This window comes from Hippocampus zosterae, unplaced genomic scaffold (genome assembly GCF_025434085.1).
Source record: "Hippocampus zosterae strain Florida unplaced genomic scaffold, ASM2543408v3 HiC_scaffold_162, whole genome shotgun sequence".
Taxonomy (NCBI): Eukaryota; Metazoa; Chordata; class Actinopteri; order Syngnathiformes; family Syngnathidae; genus Hippocampus; species Hippocampus zosterae.
Genome location: NW_026262793.1, coordinates 1,627 through 27,712, shown reverse-complemented (window position 1 = coordinate 27,712; position 26,086 = coordinate 1,627). Strand labels below are relative to the sequence as shown.

The window sequence follows — 26,086 nt, the reverse complement described above, 5'->3', positions numbered from 1 at the left end:
GGGCGAGGTCAGGTTCGTGACGTCAAACTCATGGCGGGTGAACATATTGGCCCTGTGAGGCGGGTATTCCTGCCCGTTGATGCTCAGGTTGTAGTAGGTATCCAGGCCCTCGAACACCAGCAGCCTGCGGAAATCCTTGCGGATGGGTGGCAGCAGCACTGAAGTGTTGTAGGTGTAGTTGTTGCGCTCGAGGTGGGTGAGGTTTAGGTGGTTGCTGTCGGTGTAGAAGTCGGGGATGAGAGAGTGGTTCATGAGGTCGAGGAGGGTGTTGGAGGGGATGCTGGCCTCGTAGAACTTGTCTGAGGTGGGGTCGTGGAAGGACCAGTCCTTGAGCAGAAGCTTGGTCAGCTCGAGGCTGACCGGACTGCCAAGAGCAGTCAGCAAAAACAGCATTTGATGTATCATCAGTCACAGCCGCTTAATCGCAAGGAACCCTTCTCCCGCTGCTTCTCCTGTGAAAAGGGCGCTGACTCTGCATTTAGCAGGTAGCAATAGGAACTCCCGTAGGCAGTGTGCACTCCGCGGGTCTTTTCTGCGCTTGTCCTTTGCATCCTTTTCGGTGGACTGTGCCAGACAGTCTCCATTGACATGCAGGGCGAGCGTGCTCCGACGGGCACTGAAGATCGCCAGCTCGACCTCGTAGTAGCCTGGCGTTAGGGTCAGGATCGAAGAGCGATCCTTTTCCCATAGGAAATTGTCGGGCAGCAGGTTGCTAATTTGAGATTACCAAGGGATGATCCCACCTGCCTTCAGCTCCCCGGATCGCCACTGCCACCGCCCCAAAATACACTCCGCACACAGGTTGTCGTTGATAGTCGCCTGCTCGGCCATAAACGCCTGCCACTCCTCCTGACCCTCAGGCCTGCATAACTGCACTACCTCCTCGATCCTCCTCTCGACCATTTCCCCCAACTCATCACGGCAGGCCCTCGCCTCTACCTCCAGTCCCCGCAGAGAGTCCCGCATGCCTTTCAGCTCGTGAGCCAAGGCCTTTTTGCTGACCTTCTGCTCGGCCTCCTCAATCGCCCTTTCAAGGAGCTCCTTCAGCTCGTCCCAGTTGGCGGATGGCTTCAGCCTGGCCTGCAGGAGGTTTTCTGCGTTGGGGTGGGGCAGGCGCGCGGCCTGCTCGTCCTGCCTCCTCGCACATTTCTCTACCTTCTGGCCGAGCAAAGCAATTCGCTTTTCAGTCTGTCCTGCAAGCTGCTGCAGCAACGGGTCAAGATCATCCCTGCCGACTTTGTGGTCCAGGTGCTGAACTATCTTATGTTTCCAGTCCGCCCACTCCTTCCGGGCAACCACCCTGCCCTCGATAGTCTGCTTCAAACGGTCAAACTCCTCCTCAAGCTGTTCATTCACCTTCTGCACCTTCTCCAAGCCCTGCTCGCAGACCCTACTGATCTGCCCAATCTCGTACTCCAGCTAATCCCGCGATAGCTTCTGCTTGGCCAGCATCAGCTGCTCGCTTTCTAGTATCTGCTCCAGCCTTCCCTAGGCGGCTGATAGCCTTGACTACGCCTTTGTTAATCTCTGCGATAAGTCTTGGTATTCGGAAGTCTGTGATTACGAGTCCAGGTCGCAGCGGTCAGCCTTGCCCTCGAGGATTTGGGTGACCTTCTCGAGCGTGTGCAAGTCGACTTTGTGTTACAGCTGTTGGGCTTGCTAGTCGAGGGCTGAGCGCAAGCCTTCAAGTTGCTCCTCTACATCCGCCTTGCAAGCCTTCCTAAGCAGCATGGTGGTAACTGCCTGCTTCGAGAGTTTGCTGTCCATGGCAGCCGCGAAGTCTGACAAGTTGACTTTCCCCTGGAGGATGGTGTACACTTCTTGTAGTTAGGCCAGGGTGGCACAGTTAGCGACGGTCTTTGCCACCTCCTTCTGGAAGTTGTCCATCCGCTCGTCCTACTGGGCTTCGGCCAAGGTGCGCATCTACTCGAGTTCAGGCCTTCGTAGAGCTGCGACTGCCACCTTCAGCTCGTGACGAGTCACAAACTCACCAGTCAAGTGCTCAAAATCTTGTGCGCATAGGGTTCGCTGGGACTCCGCTTCAAGCCGACGCAGCCGCTCTGTAAGGGCTGCCTGCCCCTGCTTAAGTGACTGCACCTGGTCCTGCGATAGCTGAGACAAGCCATCGCAGGCGGCAGCCACCCCTCGAGCATGCGCGCGGAGGGTTTCAAGGATGGCCTTGAGAGTCAGCTGGAGGGAGTCGGGCAGGCCGGCCACCTCTGACGAGTTGACCAGTTCTTCCAGCAGGGAAGGCTGCAGTTCATGAGAAAATGGCATCACCGTTGGCTTTTAAATCAAGCTCAACATTTCGGCAGCAGCTCCGTCCAGATCCGACCGTCAAACTTCAGCGGCCTGCGGATACGATCCTCCCCCACATTCTGCAGGCTGTAGAGGCAGTTCCCATAGACCAACCCCTCGCTATCCCAAAATCCTTCCGGGCTCGGCACCGGCTTTACCCTGAAATTGCTGATCCCATATTCGCACTTCTCTCCCCTCTGCTACACAGCCAGCGTATAGCTCAGATCCCTCGCCTGCCCTCGCTCGTCATACCCCCCGAACACCAGTACCTCGAACGGACTGATCTGCGCACTGCAAGCGTACACCATCATGACCTCGCCCGGCAGCCCACCCGTGATGAGCGGGTTCAGAACCTGCCATGTGTCAGTCGCGATATCATACCTTTCGATGGCCTGGGTGATGCCGGTCTCGAATTTCCCCCCGATTTTGAATATCCATTTGCTGTCGAATGCGGCTAGAGTGCAGCCTGCTGCCGGGAAGTTCATGTGGGCGAGCTCTGACCCTTGTAATTACAGCATGTCGAAGCTTTCGCAGTGGGTGGTCACCTCGAGGCTTTTTGTGTAGCCGCCCATTAGGTACACTTTGTTGCCGACTTTGCAGGCGCCGAATGAGCTGCGGCCGAGTCGCAGCCCTGCGACCTAAGACGGCAGGACCCCGCGGCTCGTGAGTTCCGACATAAAAATCTTCCTGCTTTTAGGGCCACGCTCGCTTTCCTCCCCTCCAAAATAAAACACCTGGTTCTTGCTGCTGACAAAAGTCCGGCCAAACAAAGGCACCGGAACCCCAACCTCAAAATGCCTCAGCTCGCCCTCCCCCGGATAGAATGCCAAAACATCCCCCGTGGCGGGCACCGTATATGCCAAGCAATGACTTGTATCCTCATGGTCCATATACAACCGTGTCGTAGCCTTGGTCTCGTGCGGGTTGGCTATCAGCTTATAGACCGTTGAGGTAGTCTGCCGGTCAATCTATACCTTCTCGTAGGCTAGTGTGAAACTGTGCTAATTGCCTTTTTCGATGTGGCCTTGGTAGACGTGGGGTAGGAGGGGGTCGGGGATGTCGTTGATTGCGGCCAGCACTCCTTCCACGTCGAAGCTGAATACTGACCGGATTCCTTTGAGGATGTCGGATGTTAGAACCTTGCCGTTCAGGAGCTCATCTGAAAAGTATCGGCTGTCTTCGTAGACTTCGTAGTATTGTTTGAACCGGGGCTGTCCCTCCGCGTTGCGAGCCAGAAGGCTGTCAATCGCGCCCTGACAATTCATGTTGATCTCACGGACGAGCGTATCCCTGACCCTACGGAGCCTGCTGACCGAATCGTACACAAGAGCCGCCCCCTCAAACTTCTTCTGCTTGCTTCGCAGGCCAGAGTCTATCTTGCTTCGATACGCTTTGATCCTGCTTTCCATCTCGCGCTACATCTCCCGGAGGGTGATCTCGGTGTGCGGCTTGTTGGTGTCATTCAGGAAGGTGTTGAGGCCTATCATGCAGTACCGACAGAGGAGGTTGCCTTCGTGGAAATGTGTGACTTTTTGACCTTTGTGGAAGAGGCATCCGAAATCTTGGTACATTATTTAAATGCAGGCCAGGCAGTCCCTCTTTCCTCTTTCCCTGACCTCCCGGCAGACGCAGTCTATCCACTCCCCTGAGGACACTCCAATCAAAAAACTGAGTCAGCCTCGGCCAGTCCAGGCGCAATCCCAGACCCTCAAGGAAAACCAAGGGACTATCCGGAGGCAGGAGAAGGTCAGCCGTATCCCTTCTCAGCATAGTCTGCGGGTCTAGCACCTGTCCCTCAGCCAGCTGCGAGTGGAACTGACTCTCGCCAGGAAGGAGGGGCTTGACAAGGACAGCAAAATTCGAGCCTTGAAGGAAGAGGTCGCCTACTGGAAGGAAAAATGCAGGCATGAAGAGTTGAAGCATGGAAAAAGGCAGAATTCAACAACCCGGCACCGAATCGATTCAGCCCCGTGGCTTTCATAGCTCGAATCGCAGCGCACCAAGGTCGAATCTCTCCTCAAAAGTCTGAGACTTTGAAATTGAAGTCAGATTCTGCTGTCGAGATGTTTAAAAAGCTTGGCCTTCTCAGCCTTGAGCTGCTTGATTTGATCAGCTGCCTGGGCCAGCTTGCGCCTGAGCTGCTGGTTTTCGTGATCGATCTTTGCTAGTGCTTTTTGGTTCTGCTTCTACTTTTATCGGGTTAGTCTTCGGATGGTGCTCCGGCTTGTCTTGTCATGGGATTGTCGCTGGGGTTGGAGGTGGCTGCTGCGCTAGAGAATGCTGCTGCCCTTGGACCGCTTGGAAAGGCCGCCACGGCGAGTAGGTGCCCTGCGGCTATATCCCGTAGCGGACAGCCTCTTCGGGGATTCCACGACCGGCGAGTGTCGCAACAGAAACTGCTCGAAATAGTCGTCTTACATTAATTGAAGCTCACAAGGACTACGACTCCACAGAGCGACTAAGCCCCTCCTGCCCCTTCGAAAGCCGCTCCTCCTAGTAGCGTGTAGTAGCGGGGTAGAGGATATAATGCTGCACCATGAACAGCACGTCGAAGGACATGGCCAGCAGCCCTAGCATGATCTTGACCAGATTGACGGCCCCGGACCCGGCCAGCTGACTGAGCCCCAGCTGCAGCAAAGAAAAAAACCCCCCCGTGAAATCCATCAGGATGTTGAAAATGCTCCAGCCGGCAGTCGACTGCCTCTTGAAATTCCAGTAGGCCTGGGGCATGTACTTCACTGCTGTGATCAGTACCTTGAGGTAGCCCATCACTGCTATCGCGTCCCAGAGGGGGGGTGGCGATATCGCCTGGCTTAGGTACTACAGTGGGACCAGCACTGCCACGGCCAGCCACATGCTGCCGAAGAACAGCAGGCAGGGTGAGCTGACTCGGTTCTTGCCTCGCTGGTCAGGACAGCACCGGGTACACTGCCGCCTGCAGGCAGGTCAGGAACGTGATGACCCAGGCATGGTAGGCAAACATCAGATCGTTCAGCAGCACCTCGCCCGTGATCTCCTCCTCACCCCCGAAAAAGCCGAAGGTCGAGTAGATGGACAGAAACGAGAACCCCGTGAAGTTCAATATCAAGAAGTCAAGGTTCATGCCCTCCACATTCTTGAGCCGCCAGTTGAGATACAGCTGCCCGTAGAACGAGATCGACCAGGCCGCGAAGTAAATCCAGCCTGTCACATCCACCGCGATGTCCAGCCACATGTTAAATCACGTCATCGTCGGGTGAGCTGAGGGATCGGCCGTGATCTTAGCTGGGTGGCTGCTGAGGTGGGCTGTGGCCCTTTTGCGATCACGTAGAACTAGGGCGAGGCGGGTCTCGAGCTGCGGGGCTTGAAATTACAGGAGGATTCGAAAATGGCGTTGAGGACGGCCTGCAGGTTTTTGACGAAAGGGCCGTCATAGCACTTGAACACTAGAACGCCTTTGGCAGGCAGGTGCTCCAGCGCGATTAGGATGGCCTGCCGGTTAATTTATAGAATGGCTTGGTGGTTTTCCACCCGGTCTTATTCAAGCCCCGGGGCAGCGTCGCAGAGGATCAAGTCGTAGTGATGTTCGAAGTTGTGGGTGGTCATGTCCCCCTGGATTATATGGCAGCCTTTGACAGGCTCGACCTTTAGCAAGTCGATACCGTGGACCAGCGGTCTGTCGTGGGAGCAACCAGTTCTTTGAGCGGCTACCTGCAACCAGCTTCCAGGGGCGCAGCCCAGATCAAGCACCTTCGAACCCTGTTTCAGAAGGCGAAACTTATCATCGATTTCAATCAGTTTGAAGGCTGATCGGCAACGGTAGCCTGCCGCGACGGCCTGCTTTACGAAAGGGTCAGTGGAATGCCGGGCGAACCATCGACTGAAAAACGCGGATGAAAGACGCATATATTATTGAAGAGTCAAGGCTCATCTTTCTTCTGGTTCCTGAGCTTAGAGCCGACCAGCCGTGAGCCCTGTCCTTTATCGCCCTCCCGCTCGATCTTCCTGTCGTGGTCAAGCGCCTCTCGCTTGGAAATGCCGAGTCCCGCCATTTGCGAGGTCAGCTCAGCAAGCTCCTTCTCCATGCCTTTGTCCCGCAGTCCCTTGTAGATTGGCGAGTCTGTGCCGAGCTCGTACATGCGCTTGCTCATCTCGCTGAGGTAGTGCTGTTGCGGGCCGAGGATGGAGCCGGGCCTGCAGAGGCGGATCCAGCCGATGAGGAGGGCAGGGTCGAACCGATAGTGCTTCATAGCGTAGCAACCGATCAGAGTGCCAGTCCTGCCCAACCCCGCCTTGCAGTGCACCGCGACCGCGCCTGGCTCCGCCTCACAGATCTTAAGGAACTGGGTGACAATATCGAAGGAGGGGGTCGTGCCATCCTGGAAGAACAGGTCGTGGTGGGCGATCCCTGCGTCTTTGAAGTCTTTGGCGTTGTAGGTCTTGGTGTTCAGTCTGATGATGGTCCCCGCCCCGAGCTTCTTGAAGATGGGGATGTAGTCTCGTGGTGTGAAAAGCCGGTTCTGGTAAGGTCGGTACTCCTTCGGAGTCTTTTTCACGGTCCGCAGGCGAGCTGAATGCGATGAACTTCCGGGGGATGATCCAGTTCAGGTCTCCGTTCTCGACTCGCTCATAGAACTCGTATTCCTGCAAGTTGAAGCTGGCTATAGAAAACCATCCCAGGCGCATGGCGCACTCAAGGCCCTTAAGGCAGTGCTAGATCGTGCATTCGTACGAGCAGGGGCCCTGGAGGGCATCACGGAAGGGGACGAAGGCCGGCTCGATATTCCGGAAGCGAGCAAGGGCCTCGTCAGAACGGCGGCCCAGGTAGATGACCTGATAGGCGCAGCACAGGAGAGCAGCATTGGCCCGCTTGGCGGCGTTAAGGGAAGTGCAGTGGTAGATGATACTGGACTTGTAGTCCTCGCGGCTGAGCACCTTGTGCAGCTCGGTGACATACTTATATATTTTGGCGAGGTTCAACGGCCCGAAGTCTGCGAAGAAGGGCTCGTAGACCAGTTCGGAGTCGATGTTGAAGTAGAAACTGTTCTTGACGTTGCGGGGGTGACTCGCGTCGGACACCCAGTAGAACCGGTCCTTCACGATCTCAGCGCACTTGCTCCGCTCAAGCATAATTAAATCAATTCGCCCGCCCCTGCCAGTTACTTTATAATGCCCTGCCGTTAGCCCCGCACTGCCACCGCCAAACTCCTGGCCGCCAACGACCTGCAGATCGACCTCCTGCTCTCCGACCTGCGCAGGGTGCGGGCCTCGCGGGCCACGCCCTGCTCCTCCCTCTCCCGCAGGCTGTTCGAAGACGAGGGCATCTCCAAAAATAAAGAGAACAAAGACTTCAGTAACATCAGCCTCTCCTCAATCTCGAAACGAGCGGACGAGGGGCCCTCCATCATCGAGCCCCTGCTGGACCATTCCCAGGTATCGATCCGGGAGGAATAGCCTGGTGAGGTCAAAGGACCTGATCGGACGATCATTCTGATCAAGGACTACCTGCGATCGATGGATCAGTCCTTCGAACTGATCGCTGGACAGACCCCTGCTTGCTAACTGGCAGCGGCTTTTAGAAAGGCCCGGCAGCAAGAACTTTCAGACCTGCGAATGCTGCTGGACCGGCTTGCTTTCGAAATGAAGAAAGTTTAATTAGTCGAGCAGCAGCTCTAAAATAGCAGGCTCCATAGCAGAAGCATAACCCAGTAGCACTCCAAAATACAGAGCGGCCAGGCCGCACTCTTCGCTGGTTATTTCCAGTACCTGGGCAAGGCACTCGGGCTGCCTGAGCAGAGGGGTCCACCACAGGAGCAATTCGAGGCTATCGCCGCGGCCGTGCGGGCTCTGAAAAACTGATGCAAATCAAGTGAAAAACTTTGCCTTGAGGAGTGCTCGAGCACTGGGCCGTAGCTCAGGCCTTCGCTTGAAACAGCTTCTGAGCAGCTCCTGTAGATCTTCGGACAGATGTGAAGGGATCTATGGAGTGTCCTCGATTTGGGAGAGTTTCCAGATGGCCGCGATTTCACTGTCAAAGTGGAATTGAGCCCACGGCTTCTGGGCGGTCGCCATCTCGAGGATGGCACAGCCGAGACTCCAGATGTCAGATTTCCGTCCATAAGCAGTTTCGTGAAGCACTTCCGGGCTCATCCAGAGAACACTGCCTTTCAGATAGTTTGTCCCCTTTTCAGTAAAAGACTTGCTTTCATCGAGTTGCTTAGCACACCCGAAATCCGTCAGGCGAGGCTGTCCTTCTCGCGTGATCAGGATGTTCGAGCATTTGATATCTTTATGGATAATTTTGTTATTGTGCAGATAGTCCAGTGCGTCTGCCAGCTGCCATGCGTATTTCCGGATCACTGACTATTCTAGCGGGCCGAATCTCTTCATTAGTTCATCCAGGTTACCAGAGCATGCGCCTTCCATGTAGACCAGCAAGCTGTTGTCCAGAAGCTCGTGATTCAAGTACTTGACTACGTTGGGATGGCTGAGATCAGTCAGTCTAGTGAGCTCCTGCTGTCGCTAGTCCCAAGCGCTATCCCGGCTGCTTTCCATCTCCAGGTCGATCTGCTTGATAGCCAGGATACGTCCAGTTTCAACCTCCATCGCCCGAAAGACACTACCCTCGCTACCATGACCCAACGGCCGGCCTTTCACCCACCTAATCTTCCGACCCATCACAACCCTACGCTTTCCCTCCTCCTTGACAGGCCTGAACTCCTCCGAAGTGGCATACGACTTGATCTCAGTCTTGATAGTGCTTTCAGACTGCGAGAGGCAGCCTTCAGGGCCGACCTGGTCCAGCCTCCTGCGCAGGGATTATTACTCATTTTACATTGTGAATGCAGATTTAGTAGTTTTCTGATTGGGCTGCCTATTGGGTGCTGCTTACGACCTGTTACTATCTGTTCTTTGGGATTGGCAGTCTGTTCATCAGCCGGATTTTTCCGCCGCATCTGCCCTTGACGCTGGGGCATTTCTATCATGCCCAGGCCTATCATCTTCCATATCTCCTGCCGACCCTCCTCGCCTCGGCCAACCGATGGCTCGCCCTAGCCTTGCTCCCACCCGAACTCAACCTCAACACTCGCTCCCTCCAAACCCTACTAAACCTGATAATCCTGCAGCACGCCCTCCTAATGCTGCTATGCAACGACCACCTCCTCCTCTGGTAGGCCATCCTCGAAACAGCCATCGGACTGCTCGGGTCCAAGCTAGTGGCTTACTCTGGTCGCAGGACATAGGATTTCTAGGAATTAACTGAATTAAAGGGCAATGTATGATAGTGTTTATACATGAAAAAAGAGGTATCCCTGCACAATCTTATCAAGGCGGGGTCTATCGAAGAGGGGTTGCCTTCGGAAATGCCGGCTGGTAGGCTGCCTGCCTTGAACCTGCTGTCGGGCAGTTATGATGCCCAGGGTCTTATGCGGGCCAACCGCCATCGCCTTTATTTCGTCAGTCCTCGCCGTTTCTACAAGCTCGATCCCGGCGACGCTCCCGCCTACGAGGCTTTTCCTTAGAGGCCCAAGAAGAAGATGGTTATTTCAGACCGCGCGATCAACCCCAAATACGGGGCAGTCACTCCCTCATCAATCCCAGAATCCCGCCTGAGTGTAGACATGCCCCGAACGCACTTCAAGACGCTCGTCAAGGCACTCTTCGCAAAACGATTTGAATAGCTAGAAACCCTTATGAAGCATGACGAGGTGATACAGGTCATAAACAGCTTCAGCTTCAAAGGCGACCAATTCCTGGAAATTTTGATCAGACTTGTCTAACGCGATGACTAGTACAAGCCCTTCTTCAAGTGGGTTATCAGGCAGCCTGCGGTAGACATCCGCAGGTTCAACCAGCTAGGCTGGAGCTTCTTTAAAGAGGTCATCTCTACCAAGAATATATTCATGACAGTCAACCTCTTCAGCTAGCTCTACCAGAGGAAACGCACTGTTCTGGCACTCGGAGTGCGCGAAGTGCAGCGGCTTTTGGGACGGCTGCCGGATTTCCAGCTAGAACTACGCTGGCGGATCAGTTCCTTCATGCCCTTCATCGGCCTGCTCGCCCCTAACGACGTCATGACCATCTACAAGCAAGGCGACCGCATGCGCATCGACTTCACCCTCGTCGGCTACAAATCCCTCTCCTGCAAACGAAGACGCATGACCTTCCTACTCGGCCAGCAGCCCAACCTAAAATAAACCGTCATCGTCGTCAACCACGACAAAGAGCTCTTCTACAACCTACACGAATAGCTGACCCCCGCCTAGACCAAGCTCATCATCAGCGATATCCTTCATGGGAAGAGCCTCAAGATCGACAGTTTGGTCAGGAAAGTGGGCATTGAGGAATACCGTAGCTTCTTTGGGAATTTGGATGAGCTGAGGCTTGAGGGGCAGAGTGTTAGGGGGGTTAAGCATCTGGTCAAGGTGGACTATCTCACTCGAGAGTTTGTCTATGATGACGAGCTGAAGAAGAAGCATGATTTGAAGGCCGTCTCTTCTTTCGAGACGTTCTTTTCGCCCGACCGCCGTCCTTTCGAGCTGGAGTCGACCACCTAAGACGAAAAAACACTATAGCTCAATTTCTGGATCACCCCCGATATCCCACTCGCCCTGCAAGACGTCCTCTAGATCGTCCGTGTCTTTTCTAACGGCAACCAGATCTTCAAGCAAGTGGACGAATTCTTTCATCAGCCAGGCCTGGATCTCTCTCAGCTGCTGGACCGCTTTCCTTTGAAGATTGAAGTTCCAGTCAATTTCACATTGTACGCCGAACTCGAATTCCACAACTACTCGAGCGTCGTCAGCCAGCCATAAGACTTTTTCATCGTGCCTGTGAGTTACAGCAGGACCACTCGCGAGCAAGCGCAGAAGACCCTCGAAAGCCCCAAAAAGAGGGCAGTCATCATTAATTATTACACTAATTGATTTTCCCATAAACTTACTGTTAAATTTGGTAAGATCCTGAAATCTTCGCTGTATCATGGGAATGTTCGCTAATTATTAGAAATTATGGTTTTGCTGGGGCTGTGCAAATAACAGCCAAGGAATGTAGTTCTTTGGCTATCGAATATTGAAATTTAATGGTTTTGAGGGCTTATATGAGCATCGAATATTTCTAGTTTTAATAATTTTTTTAGCCTTGACAATGATAACTGTGCAAGGGTTGACTATCTACCCTTTCATCCACCCACTGTTATGCCACAAGCATATTTTTTTTAATTTTTAAAAGAAAAAAAGAATTCTGCCATGACTGGGTGCAATCTGTCAACATTTGGCCAAGACACTAAGAAGATCAAATTCAGTGAAAGGATGGGGGTTAAAAGATCAGATGTTGACCTATTACGATTACTAATCCTCGGTAGGATAGTATATTAGCACCCGATCCGGAATGACATGGCAGACGGCCCTCAACTGGCGATTAATAATAATAGTCTCAGAACTGCTTTCCCCTTCAGAAGGCTGGCTAGACGACTGGCTTCCAGCCTCTTCCATAAATTTATTTTGATAATTTATCATGCCGTGGCAGCCAACCCCCACCAACCTGATATGAAAATGCATTGTTTTGATCGGCATGACAATCAATCTGTTTTCAGCCCGTCCATGAGGTTGGGCTCGGAGTTCTGGCTTTCTTCTTGTTTGAGGTTGAGGATTAGCTTGAGAGAGCTTACTTTTTTCTAGGCGGGTTCTTATCGCCTTAGGATTTATTTTATCCTCTCGATCATCAGCCGGTAGTTGCTTTGGAAAAAGTCGTTGTTAACCGAATTTTTGCCGGCTGCGGTTCGCGGGGTCAAGGCACCTATCCGAGTAGGCGTGTGGCAAATGAGCCTGCCGGGCGTGGACTGCAGTCTAGGCCCCATCGATTCAATAGTCTTTTTCAACCAGGTCACAAACTCCCAATTGTTCTGGTACTTAAGCGAGGCAAGCTTTTCGATCTGGTAAGGCTGGCACTTCAAGGGGGTTTTCGATCCGATGCCTGAGCAGGGCTTGCTGTAAAAGCTTCAAATTGCTGATGAAATCGTATTCGGTCTTTCCTCTCGAAAGCCGGGTGAGGTTGATACTCCCCGGCATGTACTTTTCGAAGATCTCGCAGAAGGCGATTCCCGATCCCAGCTCCTCGACCTTTAGCACAGGGGTTCTGGCCCTGGCGTTGACCCAGCGTATCATCTCCGCTCTGGACATCGTTCCTTCTTTCATACAGTTTGAATTCAACCCCGTTAGCGCATGATCACTTCATAAATATCGGGTCATAGGTCGGGCAGCTCCGACAGCGGGGTCATCTCCCGGTATGGCTATTTGGGCTTCCTCCAGCTACGACTGTACACTTTGAAGCCGTGGGCCTAGCTGAGGTCTTGCGGGGTCTGGTTTTTGGTGACCACTTTGAAAAAAGCATTGACAAGGCCATACATGTTCTTCGAACGATGTCTTACGTCGAATCGTAGATCGACACACCCTGACAAAGTGATCATCAGTGCCATCAGGGGATGACCCCAAGGGTTGAACCCACCTCTCGACTGAAAATTACACTGATAATTCTGAAACCGTGCCCAGATATCCTGCGGGAAAGTGTGAATAGGATCGTATTTTACAGCTATCAGGTTCTTTTTCGCATTGATCAAACTGTTCGTCAGGGCTTTTTCGAAATTGTTGCCTTGTCCCCGGCCGTAGCTTACGACTCCATTACAGTTGCCCATGAAAACTAGGTACCGGAAATGTCGAATCCGATTGAGCGTAGTAATTTGGCAGGTAGAATCCCGGTCGAGGATGAGGGTAACGAAGTGGTCGTTGATACCAAAAGGGCCTTGAGAAAGCTTCACATGAGTTGCCTTCTGAAAGCGATAAGAATGTTGCTCCTATTATGTTTTTTTGAATTCGGAGTCTGGCCTAATATTCTTTAGTTAAGCCGCTTCCTCATTTCTCGTATAGTCGCGAGCCCTTTGCTCCATCCTTCGCTTCCTAAATTACTCGATTACTTACCTCTCCTCTTTGCTGAGATTCTTTAGGTTTCGGAAAGATTAGAAATCTTTGGCGTAATGACTCAGATCGAGGAAAGTTAGGTTTTGGTGAGATTCTTTGTAGCGGTCCAGAAATGATTTGAACTCGGGGTCGGCTCTGGTAAGGACAGGACTGAGCGGTCTTCTGGGCAAGCCTGGATGCCTCCTGCTTATTCTCAAGAATTTTCTGGAGCTAAAGCCTGTCTGAGACAGTCTCCTTGAATCGCAGCCTCTGGTTGATATTCTAGAGACGCTGGCTGGCTGCCCGACTTTCTTTCAGGATTTTGTTGCCTCTTTTCAACAACACAATCATTCAATTTATGTCACTATGGCATAAAGCTCATCCCCTCGAACTACTGCTCGTACTTCTTGAGGAGGATCAGGTCTGGCTTCTGGACGACCGAGTTAAGTGCCACTTCTTTTGTTATTTGGCTATCGAAGTTCTCGAGTTTTTCAAGCTCCTACTCGTCAAGTGGTTAGGGAATGTACTCGGGCTTGAGCTTTCTTTCCAGCAATCCTTGCCAATCCATATCCTTCAGCCAGGGATGCGCTTTAATTTCCTCAGCCCCTCCAAAACCCAGCCTTCTTTCCTGCTGCTTTACCAACAAACTGGCAATAAAATTCCTCCCCTACTTCGAAAGCTTGCTATTCTACGGATACACTACCTCAGCCTTACAGATATTCTAATAGATCCTTTTATCGTTCGAATGGAAAAATGGACTTCTTCCATGGCAGAGTTCATAGACCAGGATCCCGAGCGACCACCAATCAGAGGCGTGGCAGTGCCCGCTTCGGCTGATTATTTCAGGGGACATGTACTCCGCGGTACGACTGTTGTATAAGTCCTTTCACTCTCTTCAGAGGCTTCGCCAGACCAAAATCAGTCACGTAAATATAGCCATTCAGGTCCAGCAAGATGTTTTCGGGCTTTATGTCTCTGTAGACGTAACCCTCCTTATGAAGATATTAAAGTGCGAGGATCAGCTGGGCAGTATAGAACGGGCTTGGGCCTCACTAAACCTGATTTTCTTTTTAAGGTGGAAATACAATTCCCCGCCAGCTATAAATCGCATGATGAAGAAGATCTTCTCTTTGGTTTGGAATGCGTATTGCAAGGACATGATGAAAGGGTGGGTGACTGTTTCCAGTATGCGGCGCTCTGCCATCACTTGTCCACCGTTGCTGTGGTGATCAAATTTTCTTTGCGTATTGACTTGACTGCGTAGTACTCTTTGGTGTCGTCCTTTTAGCAAAGCATCACTTTTCCGAATGCTCCTCTTCCTAGCGTCTTCACCAGCCGAAATGATTCGAGACGGGTCTCAGTAAGCCCTTTTTGGAAAATACTAAGGTCGTGCTGGCCTTGACCTCGGCATTGGAAAGAACGTTTTCTGGGGTCAGCATGACAGGCTTTTCCTTTGGCATCCTAGACGTGCCCTTTCTTGCAATCCGCAACCGTGGTTGTAAATTCGATCAGCGCAAGGTCATCTTTGTAAAAGCACGGCATCTCGCCCTTTCGTTCTGCACATATCCTGGCAGATCAGCTTAACATACTCCAGTTTGTGGGACTTGGAGGAAAGCCGATAATCATGCTCTTTGCGGATGTGAATGACGAATTCTGATCCGTACCTGGACACCGTCATGCCTATGACGGACTGATAGGGTATTCTCCGGCGCAGTCGGCTTTTGAACATGAACAGAAAGCCTTTTGGAGCCATATTATAGATCGCCTTGTTGGTCAGCACGAGGATCCGGGACTGGCACTTATTTTTTGCTATTGTACTTGCTGATTTCAGCCGATAGCGTTATCTTTTCATCATCCTCTATCAACTTTCTTAGCTACTTATCTGATACAATTTTTGAGTAGTCCATACAATAATTTAGATCTGATTTCATCTTTATTTCGTTAATATCAAATTTATGACTTGAAAAGAGTTGGAGTAAATAAGATGAAATTGGGCCCAATGTTCACCCCTTCCATACGAGGAGCCTAATAACAAATGAAAATTCCTTTGAGGTCTTTGTTTAAAAAGCAGAACTAAGGTCACCGATTTACGTCTTTAAAACCTTTGAACAACATCCAACATCTACGGTATCTCCAAGTTGGCCTATCCAAAATTTTATTTGATTTTTATCTAGATTTTTGGTATTATAATCAAGTGTCATCATTATAATTGATCAATCAATGCTTAGGGCGAACTTCATAAAGACTCCAAAGTTCGCTTCAGTGGCCGACAGTGTAGAGGAATTGCTCATTGATCTGAAATTTATGTAGCAAGTAAAAAAGACTTTAAGTATAACTTACCAACTAAAAAACAATAAACCTGGCGCTGGCTTAAAAGAGAGTTAAGAGGTAAAAATATATCGCTATAAAAAGTTACTTAAAAATATTGTGGAAAATCTGAAAATAGTTAATAAAAATTATATCTTGTCATTCATCATCGCAATCATAGGAGGTCCTCGACAAGCTGATAGAGGCCTGCCAGCAATGCGGGACTCCCTGAGCGGCCTGACAGCCGGACCCAACCTTTTTATTGATTGTATATCTGCGCTTCCAGGATCACAGGCAGAGTCTGCCCTCGCACAGTTGTCTGCCCGCAGGCCCATATGCTGGTGAGGGCCTGCATGTTGGGGTGCGGGGTCACCTTCAGCCCGCACACCGAACTGAGCATGGCACCCGTTTTCTTCAGAAATTCAAGAGGTGGTACCTAGAATCGATGGAACCAATCAATTTTTATGGTAAGCTTTGTTATCGGTCGAGAACTCTTGGTAAAACTGTTCGTATTTCTCTCGGGAAAGCTACACTCACACTTAAAAATTTGTTTGTGAAGATGGGCAGGGCGACGGTCATCGATTTTCCACTTTCGCCACGAATGACTGCCTCTGGCGACGTCTAGAGGCTCACCTGAAAGCTGAGCCTTGACGATTAGCTGGGGATGGTCTCCATATCGAATCGGTGACACCACAACCTGCAGCCCTGCCGTCTGAGAGACCGTAAACTCTATCTTCTCGTTTAGAGCAGTCACCGTGATCATCATCTCAAGGACTCCTTTATTGACCTTCTGCTGAAAAGTGAAGCCGCTGCACTATCCCTAGGTTTTGGCCAGGTTGGCCCTCAGATCGTCTGAGAATTACAGTTTTCGGGGGGAGCGCATTGTGCCCGTATGGCAGAGGCGGTCCTTACAGTGGGGGTATAGAGGATGGCTGGCGAGAAAGTGGGTGCTAAGGGTGCTTGATTTAAGCTTGGCCTATTCTTATTTCGAGTCTGAAAGGGATTTGCCCTTGCTACCGGATAGTCTTTTGAGAAGAGGATTATATTGCTGCTGCTCTTAACTGAAGGGTGGGCTTTTTTATAGCACTTTTGCTGCGGCCTCAGGGTCTTCGCTTAGTAGAACGAAATATTCGACGGCTCGCTGTTGGACGTCGGGGTTGTGATCCTCAAAGGCCGATTGCAGTAGCAACTGGACTTTCGGTGAGGCCACAGGAGCACGGGCTGCGATCTTGGCAATCGCGTTAAGTATCATCTTCTTGGCGACATTCCCATGCGCCCCAAAATGTTTATAAAGGGTGTCGACCAACCTCTCCGTATTCTTGAGGCAGATCGGAGACTGGTCCATGAACTAGGCCAGCACGAAGCACCCTATCTTCAGGAGATTCTAGTTGACATGTGCCAGCATCATGGCTCCAAAGAGTTTGTGGGTGGCGTAGGCCTGTAACTCGAGGTTGTACTTGCCGAAGCCTGTGATCAGCTGCACGATGCGGAACCAGATATCGGTCCGTTACGTAGTCCCCGGCCGAGCCTAGCAGCCGGACGATCACGTCCACATACCACACCTGGTTTTTCGCGAACCTTTCGGCCAGGATCGCTACCTTTAAGACCAACTCGTCTTTGATCTTCGGGTCTGCGCAGTGACTCCAGGTAGCCCAGCAGTTCGTCCACGATCCGGCCTGCAGTGTCCTCCCCCTGCCATCAAAAAGAGAAGATCCAAGGATCGCTGCGGATCGAGATGTCGTTTTAGGTCAGCGAGCTTAAGATGCGAGACAGGTGGTCATCGAAGTTGCCTCCGATGTTGGCCAGATATTTCGCTGCACCGTCTAACGCCAGGTATTTAAGGTTAGCGTCTTTAGTGTTGATGAGCTTGCAAGAATCGAGGCCAGTTCGTTTTTGACTCGCACATCAGGGAAGGCCTTTCCGTAATGGATGACCAACCCAGCCGCCTCGAAAAATATGCTAAACTCGGAGTTGGCCCGATTGCTTGCGGTCTTTGAGATTTAGGTCTTTGAGATGATCCTGCTGAGGCATTCTGAGACGAGAGTAAGCATGGCCTGATCTGCGGGCAGGCCCCACATTTGTAGGGCTCGGAGCAGTTTGACCTGCAGCCAGGGTTGGCGCTTTGGTAATACAGGTATTCCTCGGAGCAGTCCTTGTGGAGCACCAACTTTTGCAAACATTTCACCACCTTCCCCTGACACTCCCACAAACTTATCCGCGCCTCCAATGCTTCCCAGCCCGATCAGCAGCGACACCAGCGCCGACATGTACCCCAGCGACACCAGCCTCGTCTCAAAGGCATTCGCCATGTGTGGGCCCAGGTGCTTGATATCTCCAAAAGAGGTCACTGTATTTTCGATAGACCCTCAGAAGCGCAAGCATTGCCTTCTTGCGCACGAACAGAGAGTGCGAGGCTGTGAGAGGTCAGGGGCCATGCGGAGCACGGGCTGGGCTAGAGCCTGGACCAAGGGCTCGGGGGCCAGAGTGCCGACCGCCACCAACCCCAGCGAGACATTAACCTCCACCCCCGAAGCCAAGTCACTGAGGATAAACGTTCCAATGCGCTTCCACACATCCGCCTGCCTCTCCGAGATCAGCAAGGAGGCGGCAATGTATCCTACGCATTTCTCGGAATACGTCGAAGACGAGATCAGCACCAGAGCCTCTTCATGCCGAAGTCCACTTCGTACCCGAGGATGTGGGATGTAGATGAGCTTGCAGGACGTACTTCTTGCGCTGATAGCCGTCCAGTCCCTTGCCCAGGAACTTGTCTCTGATCTTGGCGATCTCCTCATCCACCCTTTTATTCTCACTTTCCTTGTCCTTGCAGTTCCGGATATCCGTGATGAACTCGTTCAGGCCTCGCATCTGCCCGGTCGACAGCAGGCGACTTCACGAAGTCGAAATTGAAATTCAACATTTATTAATTGCTGATTTAAACAGATTTTTTCAATTGAGGGGTGAATTCGGGTTCTGATTTAATTTGAATGCCTTCTCGAACAGGCGGATATCCTTCTGGCCTTCGAAACTCAGGGGGTTTCCTCCTCGGACAGTCTGACCACCGGGCAGCTTAAGCAGGTGCTTAATCGATTGCTAGACAACCACTTTCCTGAAGATCTTTATGAAGATCTCATCGAGCAATGCCAGGCCACGTCTGCATCGCGAGTGAGTATCAAAGAGTTCAGCAGCATCGCAGCCTACGCGCACTACATTCTTCTGCAGAGGATCGACAGCGAATAGCATGCGAACTAGACCCTACTAAACCAGCGTAAAAGGCTCTAAAGGGCACTTTCCTAAAGCGGCAGTCAAAACGGACTTTAATTTGTGCAGCTATCAAACTAGTTGAACAATTTGCAAGAGCGGATCATAGAGTCAAAAGAGACGCTGCTCGACTATAAGATTGAAAAAGAAGTCCTTGAAAAGGCGTTTAAAAGGGGGAAATAAAATCAATAGAAGGATGATCACCAGTAGCTGCAGGACTGGTAACCATGGAAATACTACACACTGCTAGCAATCTCATATCTCCTACTATTGCTATAAATACTACAGAGCTTCGGCAAGCCTCTCTTCCAGAACTTACTATTCGCAGTATGTCTGGCAAGTATCTTTGTATTCGAGTGGGTCTCGGACAGTAATCTATGTGGGGTAGCATTTTTACTGGATGTTGTTGTGATTGTTTCGGACCTGTGCTGGCTGTTTTTTAAATGACTAGGTGGTGGAACCCTCCTGCCTCGGGCGAGCTTAGTATCAACCTTGAAATCGGTTACAACCTGGCCATCCTCACCACCATCCTTCTTCTTCCTTGCAAACTAATAGCCCTCTACCTGCTCCACGACCGAGAAAAGCACTCTAAGGAGTCGGCTCTGAAACTTCATGTATTTCCATATGCGCGAAACGCGCACTCTCCTGATTGTGTATTGAAATATGAGTTTGGAATGGTTAAGCAGCCAGCTGTCACTTAGGAGGGTAAGGCTCAGCCCGATCGAGGTATAATTCGTGCAGGAACTGGCGAAAAAGGCGGGATCTCTTAGCACGCTCAAGCAGCAGCTTGGGGAGGTTGACCCTGTGCTTGGAAATGATTGATCTTGCTGAATAGCTGTATTTCAGGCTAGGCAATGCTACAGATGATTCCCGTCCTCGCGTGTAAGGAAAGATTACCAACTTCTGTAGGCCCCCAGAAAGGTCTTCATAGATGAGGAGGTAAAGCCGATTCGGCAGTAGCAGAACTTAATTGACAAAAAGTAGGCTGGGAAGTAACAGCAATCCAGCCGTGAGGAGATCATCCGGCAGGCCGCTGAACGAGCGAAGGCCAGGAAAGGAGACTTGCAGAGGCAGACGTTGGTCAGCAGCAAGGATGAAAAGAAAGCCTTGCTACCAGGATTGATTGAATAAAGCCGGCAACAATACTTGAGCAAACGGAAAATCCAACAAACCTAGCTTCTCAGGAGACAAATTAATGAAGACAAGCTGATGTACCCGGACCAGGTTCTGTCCAAGCAAGAGGCATAACTCAGAAAGCTGAATGAAAAAGTTCTGAGAGTGGCCGAGCAAGACCTGTCTCTCACGGATGAGATGGTTTACGTTCCGCCGGAAGTGCTCGCTCTATCCCAGAAAGAAAGGGAATAACAGAAGTTGAAAGGGTCTCGACCTGAAAGGCTTGAAGGCAAGGATTGGTAGGAGAACTTGGTGGGGCGTGCTAAGATGAGGTATAAGACGATTGATGATATCGAGCAGGAAGGTCGTAAGCATTATGATCTTCTATAGGTCTAAAAAAATAATTCGTGAAGGCAGATGTTCTAAAGGCTATTTAAAGGAGATAGCTGTTGCTGAAGGAAGAGGAGGCCAGGCTATTGAAAGCCGCAAGGCATCATCACAAAAAACAGCAGTTGGCCCAAGGCCAGGTTCCTTCAAGTCCCTTGACATAAAGCGAGCCCTAATAAGAGCCCGCAACTGTCAAAGCCCGAAAAGCATTGCCAATCTGGGCCTACCGATAGCATATCCTCTCTCTCATCCGGGACAACCCCGTGACAATTCTAGTCGGATAGACCGGCAGTGGAAAGACCACGCAGCTGCCACAGTTCGCATTCTAGGCAGGATACGCAACGACGGGGTGATCGCCTGCACCCAGCCGAGGAGGGTGGCCGCTATCAGTGTGGCTACTCGAGTGGCACAGTAGATGGGCTGTTAGCTCGGGCAGGAGGTCGGGTACTCTATCCGGTTTGAAGACAAGACAAGCGAGTCCACGGTCATAAAGTATATGACAGACGGGATGCTTATAAAAGAACTGTCCCGCAACCCGATGCTCTCGAACTTCTCACTGCTTATAGTGGATGAGGCCCATGAAAGGTCACTGCATACTGACATCCTCCTCACTTTGCTCAAAGATCTGCTCAAAGCCAACCACAATTTAAAACTTGTTATTTCAAGCGCGACTTTGCAGGCTGATAAATTTTCTGCTTTTTCTAAGGCGCGCCTTTGATTAACGTGCCAGGACGGAGGTTCGAAGTAGACATATATTACGCTCCTTGCTCCGGAGCGGACTACCTCGAGGCAGCGATCATCACAATCATGCAAATCCATGTGACTCAGTAGCCCCGGCGACATCCTCTGTTCTTGACAGGCCAGGAGGAAATCTAAACTTGTCTAGAGACGCTTACAGCAAGAGTCAAGAGTCTCGGAACAGGCGTGCTGGGAATGCTGGTCCTGCCGATCTACTCTGCCCTGCCTGTCGAACTACGAAAAAAGATATTCCAGCCGACCCCCCGCAACGCCAGGAAGGTCGTGCTTGCCACCAACATCGCTGAGACAAGTATAACAATCGATGGTATAGAGTGTTCGTAGTGGACTGCGGGTTGGTCAAGCAAAACACATATAACCCAAAGACCGCACAGAATCTCTCGTGGCCACCCCAATCTCCAAAGCCTCTGCTAACCAGAGAGCATGGCCGGGCTGGCCGTGTCAGTGCTGGGAAATGCTTCCGGCTGTACACCACATTTCACATACCAGCATGAGCTCTAGGTAAAGCACTGTTCCCGAAATTAAAAGGACCAACCTGTCCAGCGTGGTACTGCTTTTAAAAAGTTTGGGGTGGACAACCTCGTAGAATTTGATTCATGGACCCTTCCCAACCACCAGCTGCTGGTCAAGGCACTTGAACAGCTTTATCAACTCGCGCGCTTAATGAAAAAGGGGAACTGACTGCCCTCGGGCGCAATATGAGCGAATTTCCAGTCGACCCCCTCCTGGCGAAGTTATTCTGTCGGGATAACAGCATCGATGTGTGCAACAGGCGCTAGCAATTGCTGCGATGATGACCGTCGCAGGGTCAGTCTTTTTCAGGCCTAGAGAACATAAGCTGGCTGCAGACAAAGCCAAAAAGACATTCTATCGGCCTGGGGGCGACCATCTCTCGCTCCTTAATGTCTTTGAGCAATGGTCCGCAAATTAATGTAGTCCCAATGGGCCCTCGAAAACTACTTACAGCAGAAATCTCTGGCAAGGGCTAGAGAGGCCAAGGCCAGTTCTAACGAATCTAGAAAGGCAGGGGGTTGACGTTGAGGATCCTGCACTAAGCAATAAAACGACGACAATATTATAAAATGTGTTCTTTCAGGGTACTTCATGAACATAGCGCAGAAAGCCAGACGGAGTTACCGAACTGTCCGGCTACAAAATCTGTGGATATCCATCCAGTTCATCGCTATTCAACTAGCAGCCTCCCCTCCTCGTCTACTCCTAGATGGTCCTTACTTCACACGATTACATCCGGACCGTCTCAAGAATCGAACCTGAGTGGCTGCCGAAGTAGCCCCCATTAAAAGATCCGCAGCTGTATCTCGGGATAAAGCAATGACCCCCTTATCAGTTATAACGGATATTTTCATGATAAGAGGAGGAAGGTACTACGAGCCTTGCCAGTCCGTGGTCAGGATGAGTCTGCGATCAGGTTTTACCCTGCTCTCGACTCAGTGTCATCTGTCAGCAGTAGGCTTTAAACTGGTAGCGTGGCTGAGTTCAGGTACCGTGAAGGTACGCTGACGAGCCTATTCATCCTCTAGAAGAAATATCGCCAAAGTCATCTTGGCAAGAAATCAAGTCTTTCTGTGGCTGCGGCGAATACGGCATTGCTTTCTTCTGAAAATTCATAAAAAAATACTTTCATAACAAATGCTTCGAGTTGGCTTTACGCTTGCGTCTTTGCTTTTGTCGGCTTGTGCTTTTTTTCTTGGGCGGGTGGGATTAAGGGTTATCGTCAGATACGAGGACAGTGTTTTTCTTCACTGACCACTTATAATTTCGTTTTGTACCTCGAGAAATAGTGGTTGACTAAACTCTTCCTATAGGAACAATCGATATCAAAAAACCGAAAGGCGAAGTCCAAAGCCACCAGCAAATTGTAATGAGATTCTTAAACTTTATCCTTGAGTTTGTAAATTTAATTAGAAATAGTAAAATAGCAGGCAGATAGATGAAAATCCGTTCAGGAAACTGTGGTGGTCAGCAGATGAAGCATATCGACTCTGCTACGCTCTAAAGGTATTTCTTCTAGAGGAGCCAATACTATCATCGAACCGATGCTGAAATCTTAGCTTAGCACAGGCTTTTTCTTTACAAAAACGGTTGGAACAAGCTGCCGGTTCGGAAATATCTTTCTGATTTCTTTCTCGTTATCCTTAGCTTAATGCTTCCAGGAACAACAAACTTAGCTTTCTTTAGTAGATTGGCTTTGGAGTGGTCAAGATGTCCTTCAGTTATGCTGATATTCGGTTAGCCACCTTCCCATGACCCCTCCAAAACAGATCTAGTCAGCATCTCCAAAGCCTTCCTGCTCAAGCTCCTTCCCTACATGTTCGTAGAGCCTGATGAGTTCGTAATCGAGGCTAGAGTCCGAACTGGCTGATTTGGTGGCTTCTTCGTGTTCGCCCAGCTGTGACTGGATTGCAGCTCGCTGCAGCTGTAACATGAATCTGCTCGCAGGATATCCATCCTGGCAGTATAGAGACTCTTTCTCTTTCAGCTGGCTGAGCAAGAGCTCGTTGCATTCTTTGAGCACCTCTGACGCGCGCTCAAGGCACCATAGCCTGATCAGCAATCGGCCTTAGGAAGCAGCATGCCTCGTTTCGTTTTAAAAGGTAAAAAGCCAGCCCCTCGGGTTTTTTCTGAGTTCTGCCTTATGATCGCCAGCGCATGCTCAGGTTTCTCGTGCTAAAAAGCATCCATATTTCTTTCATTAAAAATGCCAGTGGAAAAGAAGAATCAGTGCGCAGAACTGTACGAAATCCCGACGATCAAGAGACTGAAGGCTCCTGCCCGGCGGATCAAGGTGAAACAAATAGTATGGGAACCTGCCTATAAGACCAGGCCGCTCTATATCATAAATCAAAAAAGAAAAAGAAGGCTAGTATCGAGTCCCTTCAGGACAAGAATCAAAAGCATACCAATTTCCCTGCTGATGCCGAACACCTCCCAGCCCCGTCATCGTCAAGACAGACCGGTATCTGTAGCCGGTCAGCCGGCGACGCTCCACCTCCCTCATCTTCCATTTTCGGTGACTCTAGATCTAATAATCACTCGTTTCCTTGCAAGGATGGCGTCTTTCCAGGCCTGCAGCTTTGTTTTGGGCAGGTCGGCCTGCAGTTTCATGGAGGTTTGCAGCCTGGGCCAGCAAGGGAAGTGCCTCGGGATGGTTAGGTAAGGCGTAAGGTAGCCAAAACCCTTGGATCTGCTGCTTCTTGAAAATCAGGTTGTAAGGAGTCAATTTTCGTTAATGTCTGTCCGGAAAGATAGCCGTAACTTAGCATGATTGATCCAACGCCTAATTTGCTAAGTATTTCAGAAGATTCCCGCCCACTGCATCCAAAAAAAAGCCAGCGCCCTTACATCTCCCTCTACACAGCTTCATCCCGTGCCCCACCTCACAACCGCTAAAACTACCCCGCAAACTGCTGAAACAGCCTAGAAACCGCCGCCCCCGGAGCATTATAAACAACATCCTGATATTGAGGGTCCTAGCCACTTCCGAAAACAAATCGCAGTGAGAGGGTTGATCATCAACCCGCAGGCTTAGGTATAAGATATCCCCTAGTCGATTTTAAAGCAGCTGGCATTCTGGGACGATTGCGTGGGTGCTGTAGGAAAAGGAGTGTTAGGGACTGGTCTGACGATGTACGCGATTCTGATCATGTTTGTACCTGCGCCTTTCAGCTTTCCGTTCAGGCGACCCGCTTCCTTCTGAACCCCATGCCGCAAGGATACCGGTTCACCCCATACCTCCCCATAAAGTGAAGCCTGTCAGAAGGGTTAACAACCGCAGCCCTAACCTCCACCATAACCCTGCCCTACCCACCTCCGGCATCTCAACCTCCCTAAGCCCAGCAACCCCCACCCTCTTCAAAACAAGCTGTGTCGCCCTTCACCATATAATAACGAAATCATCAGGTGACTGCTCCTGCTAGACCAGCGATCGTCGGTGCAAGGCGCGCTGAGTTGCTATTTGAACTCGAGTTGCTGGAGCTTGCGGCTTTGTGGATGGCGATTAGTTATTGTTTAGGGTGTGGTTGGAGGTGGAGAAGTGGTCTCGGATTGAGAGGAGGCAGCTCATTTAGGTGTCTGCCTCGGCCTGGCTGTACAGCAGTTTGGTCTCAAGGCTGTCTTTCTGAGCAGCTGGTATTAATAGGCCAGATTTGCCTGCTCAGCCATTCGCAAGGGTCCACCTCTTTCGTCAAGCTTGGCAAAGACCGCCTCTTTTATATCAATACTCCCTATCTTTTCAAAGACTCTGCCTGAAGCCAAGGACGAACCCAGCCCTTCATTAGATAATGCTCTTCCTTTCGGAAGAGACCGAGCCCAGTTCTGCATCGATAGCACGCCTCGCGTCCTCTAACTCCTAGGGAGTGGCCTGATCGGCGTAAGGCAGGTGGTCGATCATTCAATGCCCTACATCCTATACGCCAGCGCTACAGTAGCCTCCCTTTTCGAAAGTGACATTAATAATAGTCAATAAGAAAGCCTAGATTTCAGCTTGGCAGCAGCTGTCCCATTTCATTGTCAGTGGCTCTTAAGGAATCCCGAAGGCACTGGTCTTGAGGGTCTATCTGCAGCTGGACTTGGCTTTGAGGCATGTCGACGTGGTGTCTTTTGATCGGCTGGGTGATTTTATTTTTGGGGTGAAGTCGAGACCTCCACTTTTATAGTTTTTGTCTTGTCATGACTTTTCGAATATGCGAAAAAGGGTTTCTGCCAGTCCAGAAACGCAAGCGAGATGTCAATCTCAAGCAATCACCGTTTATGCGTAGTTCCAGGATACCCCTCTTAACTTCCTATTCAGAAGGATAGCAGATAACAAGACTGCTCTGCTGTCACAACGAGCACGCCCTAGAATATCGCAATCCCGTAGCGATATGATCTGGCTTGTCTCCCCGACCTTGACAGTAAGGGATGAACAGTTGTTAAAACCAGTACTTTGACAAGATGTAAAGATATCCGTTTCTGGTGTTTCAGCAGCTATGACTTTGAATATGAGACGGTTTCAGCTGGGGCGGGGCTGT

At 50.8% G+C, this 26,086-nt stretch overlaps 2 protein-coding genes across 2 annotated transcripts; one reads left to right on the top strand and one right to left on the bottom strand.

Moving 5' to 3' along the window:
* Window positions 1–6,197: 6,197 nt before the first annotated feature.
* On the bottom strand, window positions 6,198–7,407 carry LOC127594479 (dual specificity protein phosphatase CDC14A-like). Its single transcript, XM_052056341.1, is given in 2 exon segments — window positions 6,198–6,809; window positions 6,811–7,407. Coding segments are annotated over 2 exon segments (1,209 nt in total).
* Window positions 7,408–19,654: 12,247 nt separating this feature from the next.
* On the top strand, window positions 19,655–21,835 carry LOC127594478 (putative pre-mRNA-splicing factor ATP-dependent RNA helicase DHX16). The gene is given in 10 exon segments (XM_052056340.1): window positions 19,655–19,682; window positions 20,499–20,648; window positions 20,651–21,001; window positions 21,004–21,368; window positions 21,371–21,425; window positions 21,428–21,480; window positions 21,482–21,559; window positions 21,562–21,625; window positions 21,628–21,708; window positions 21,711–21,835. Coding segments are annotated over 10 exon segments (1,350 nt in total).
* Window positions 21,836–26,086: the final 4,251 nt, after the last annotated feature.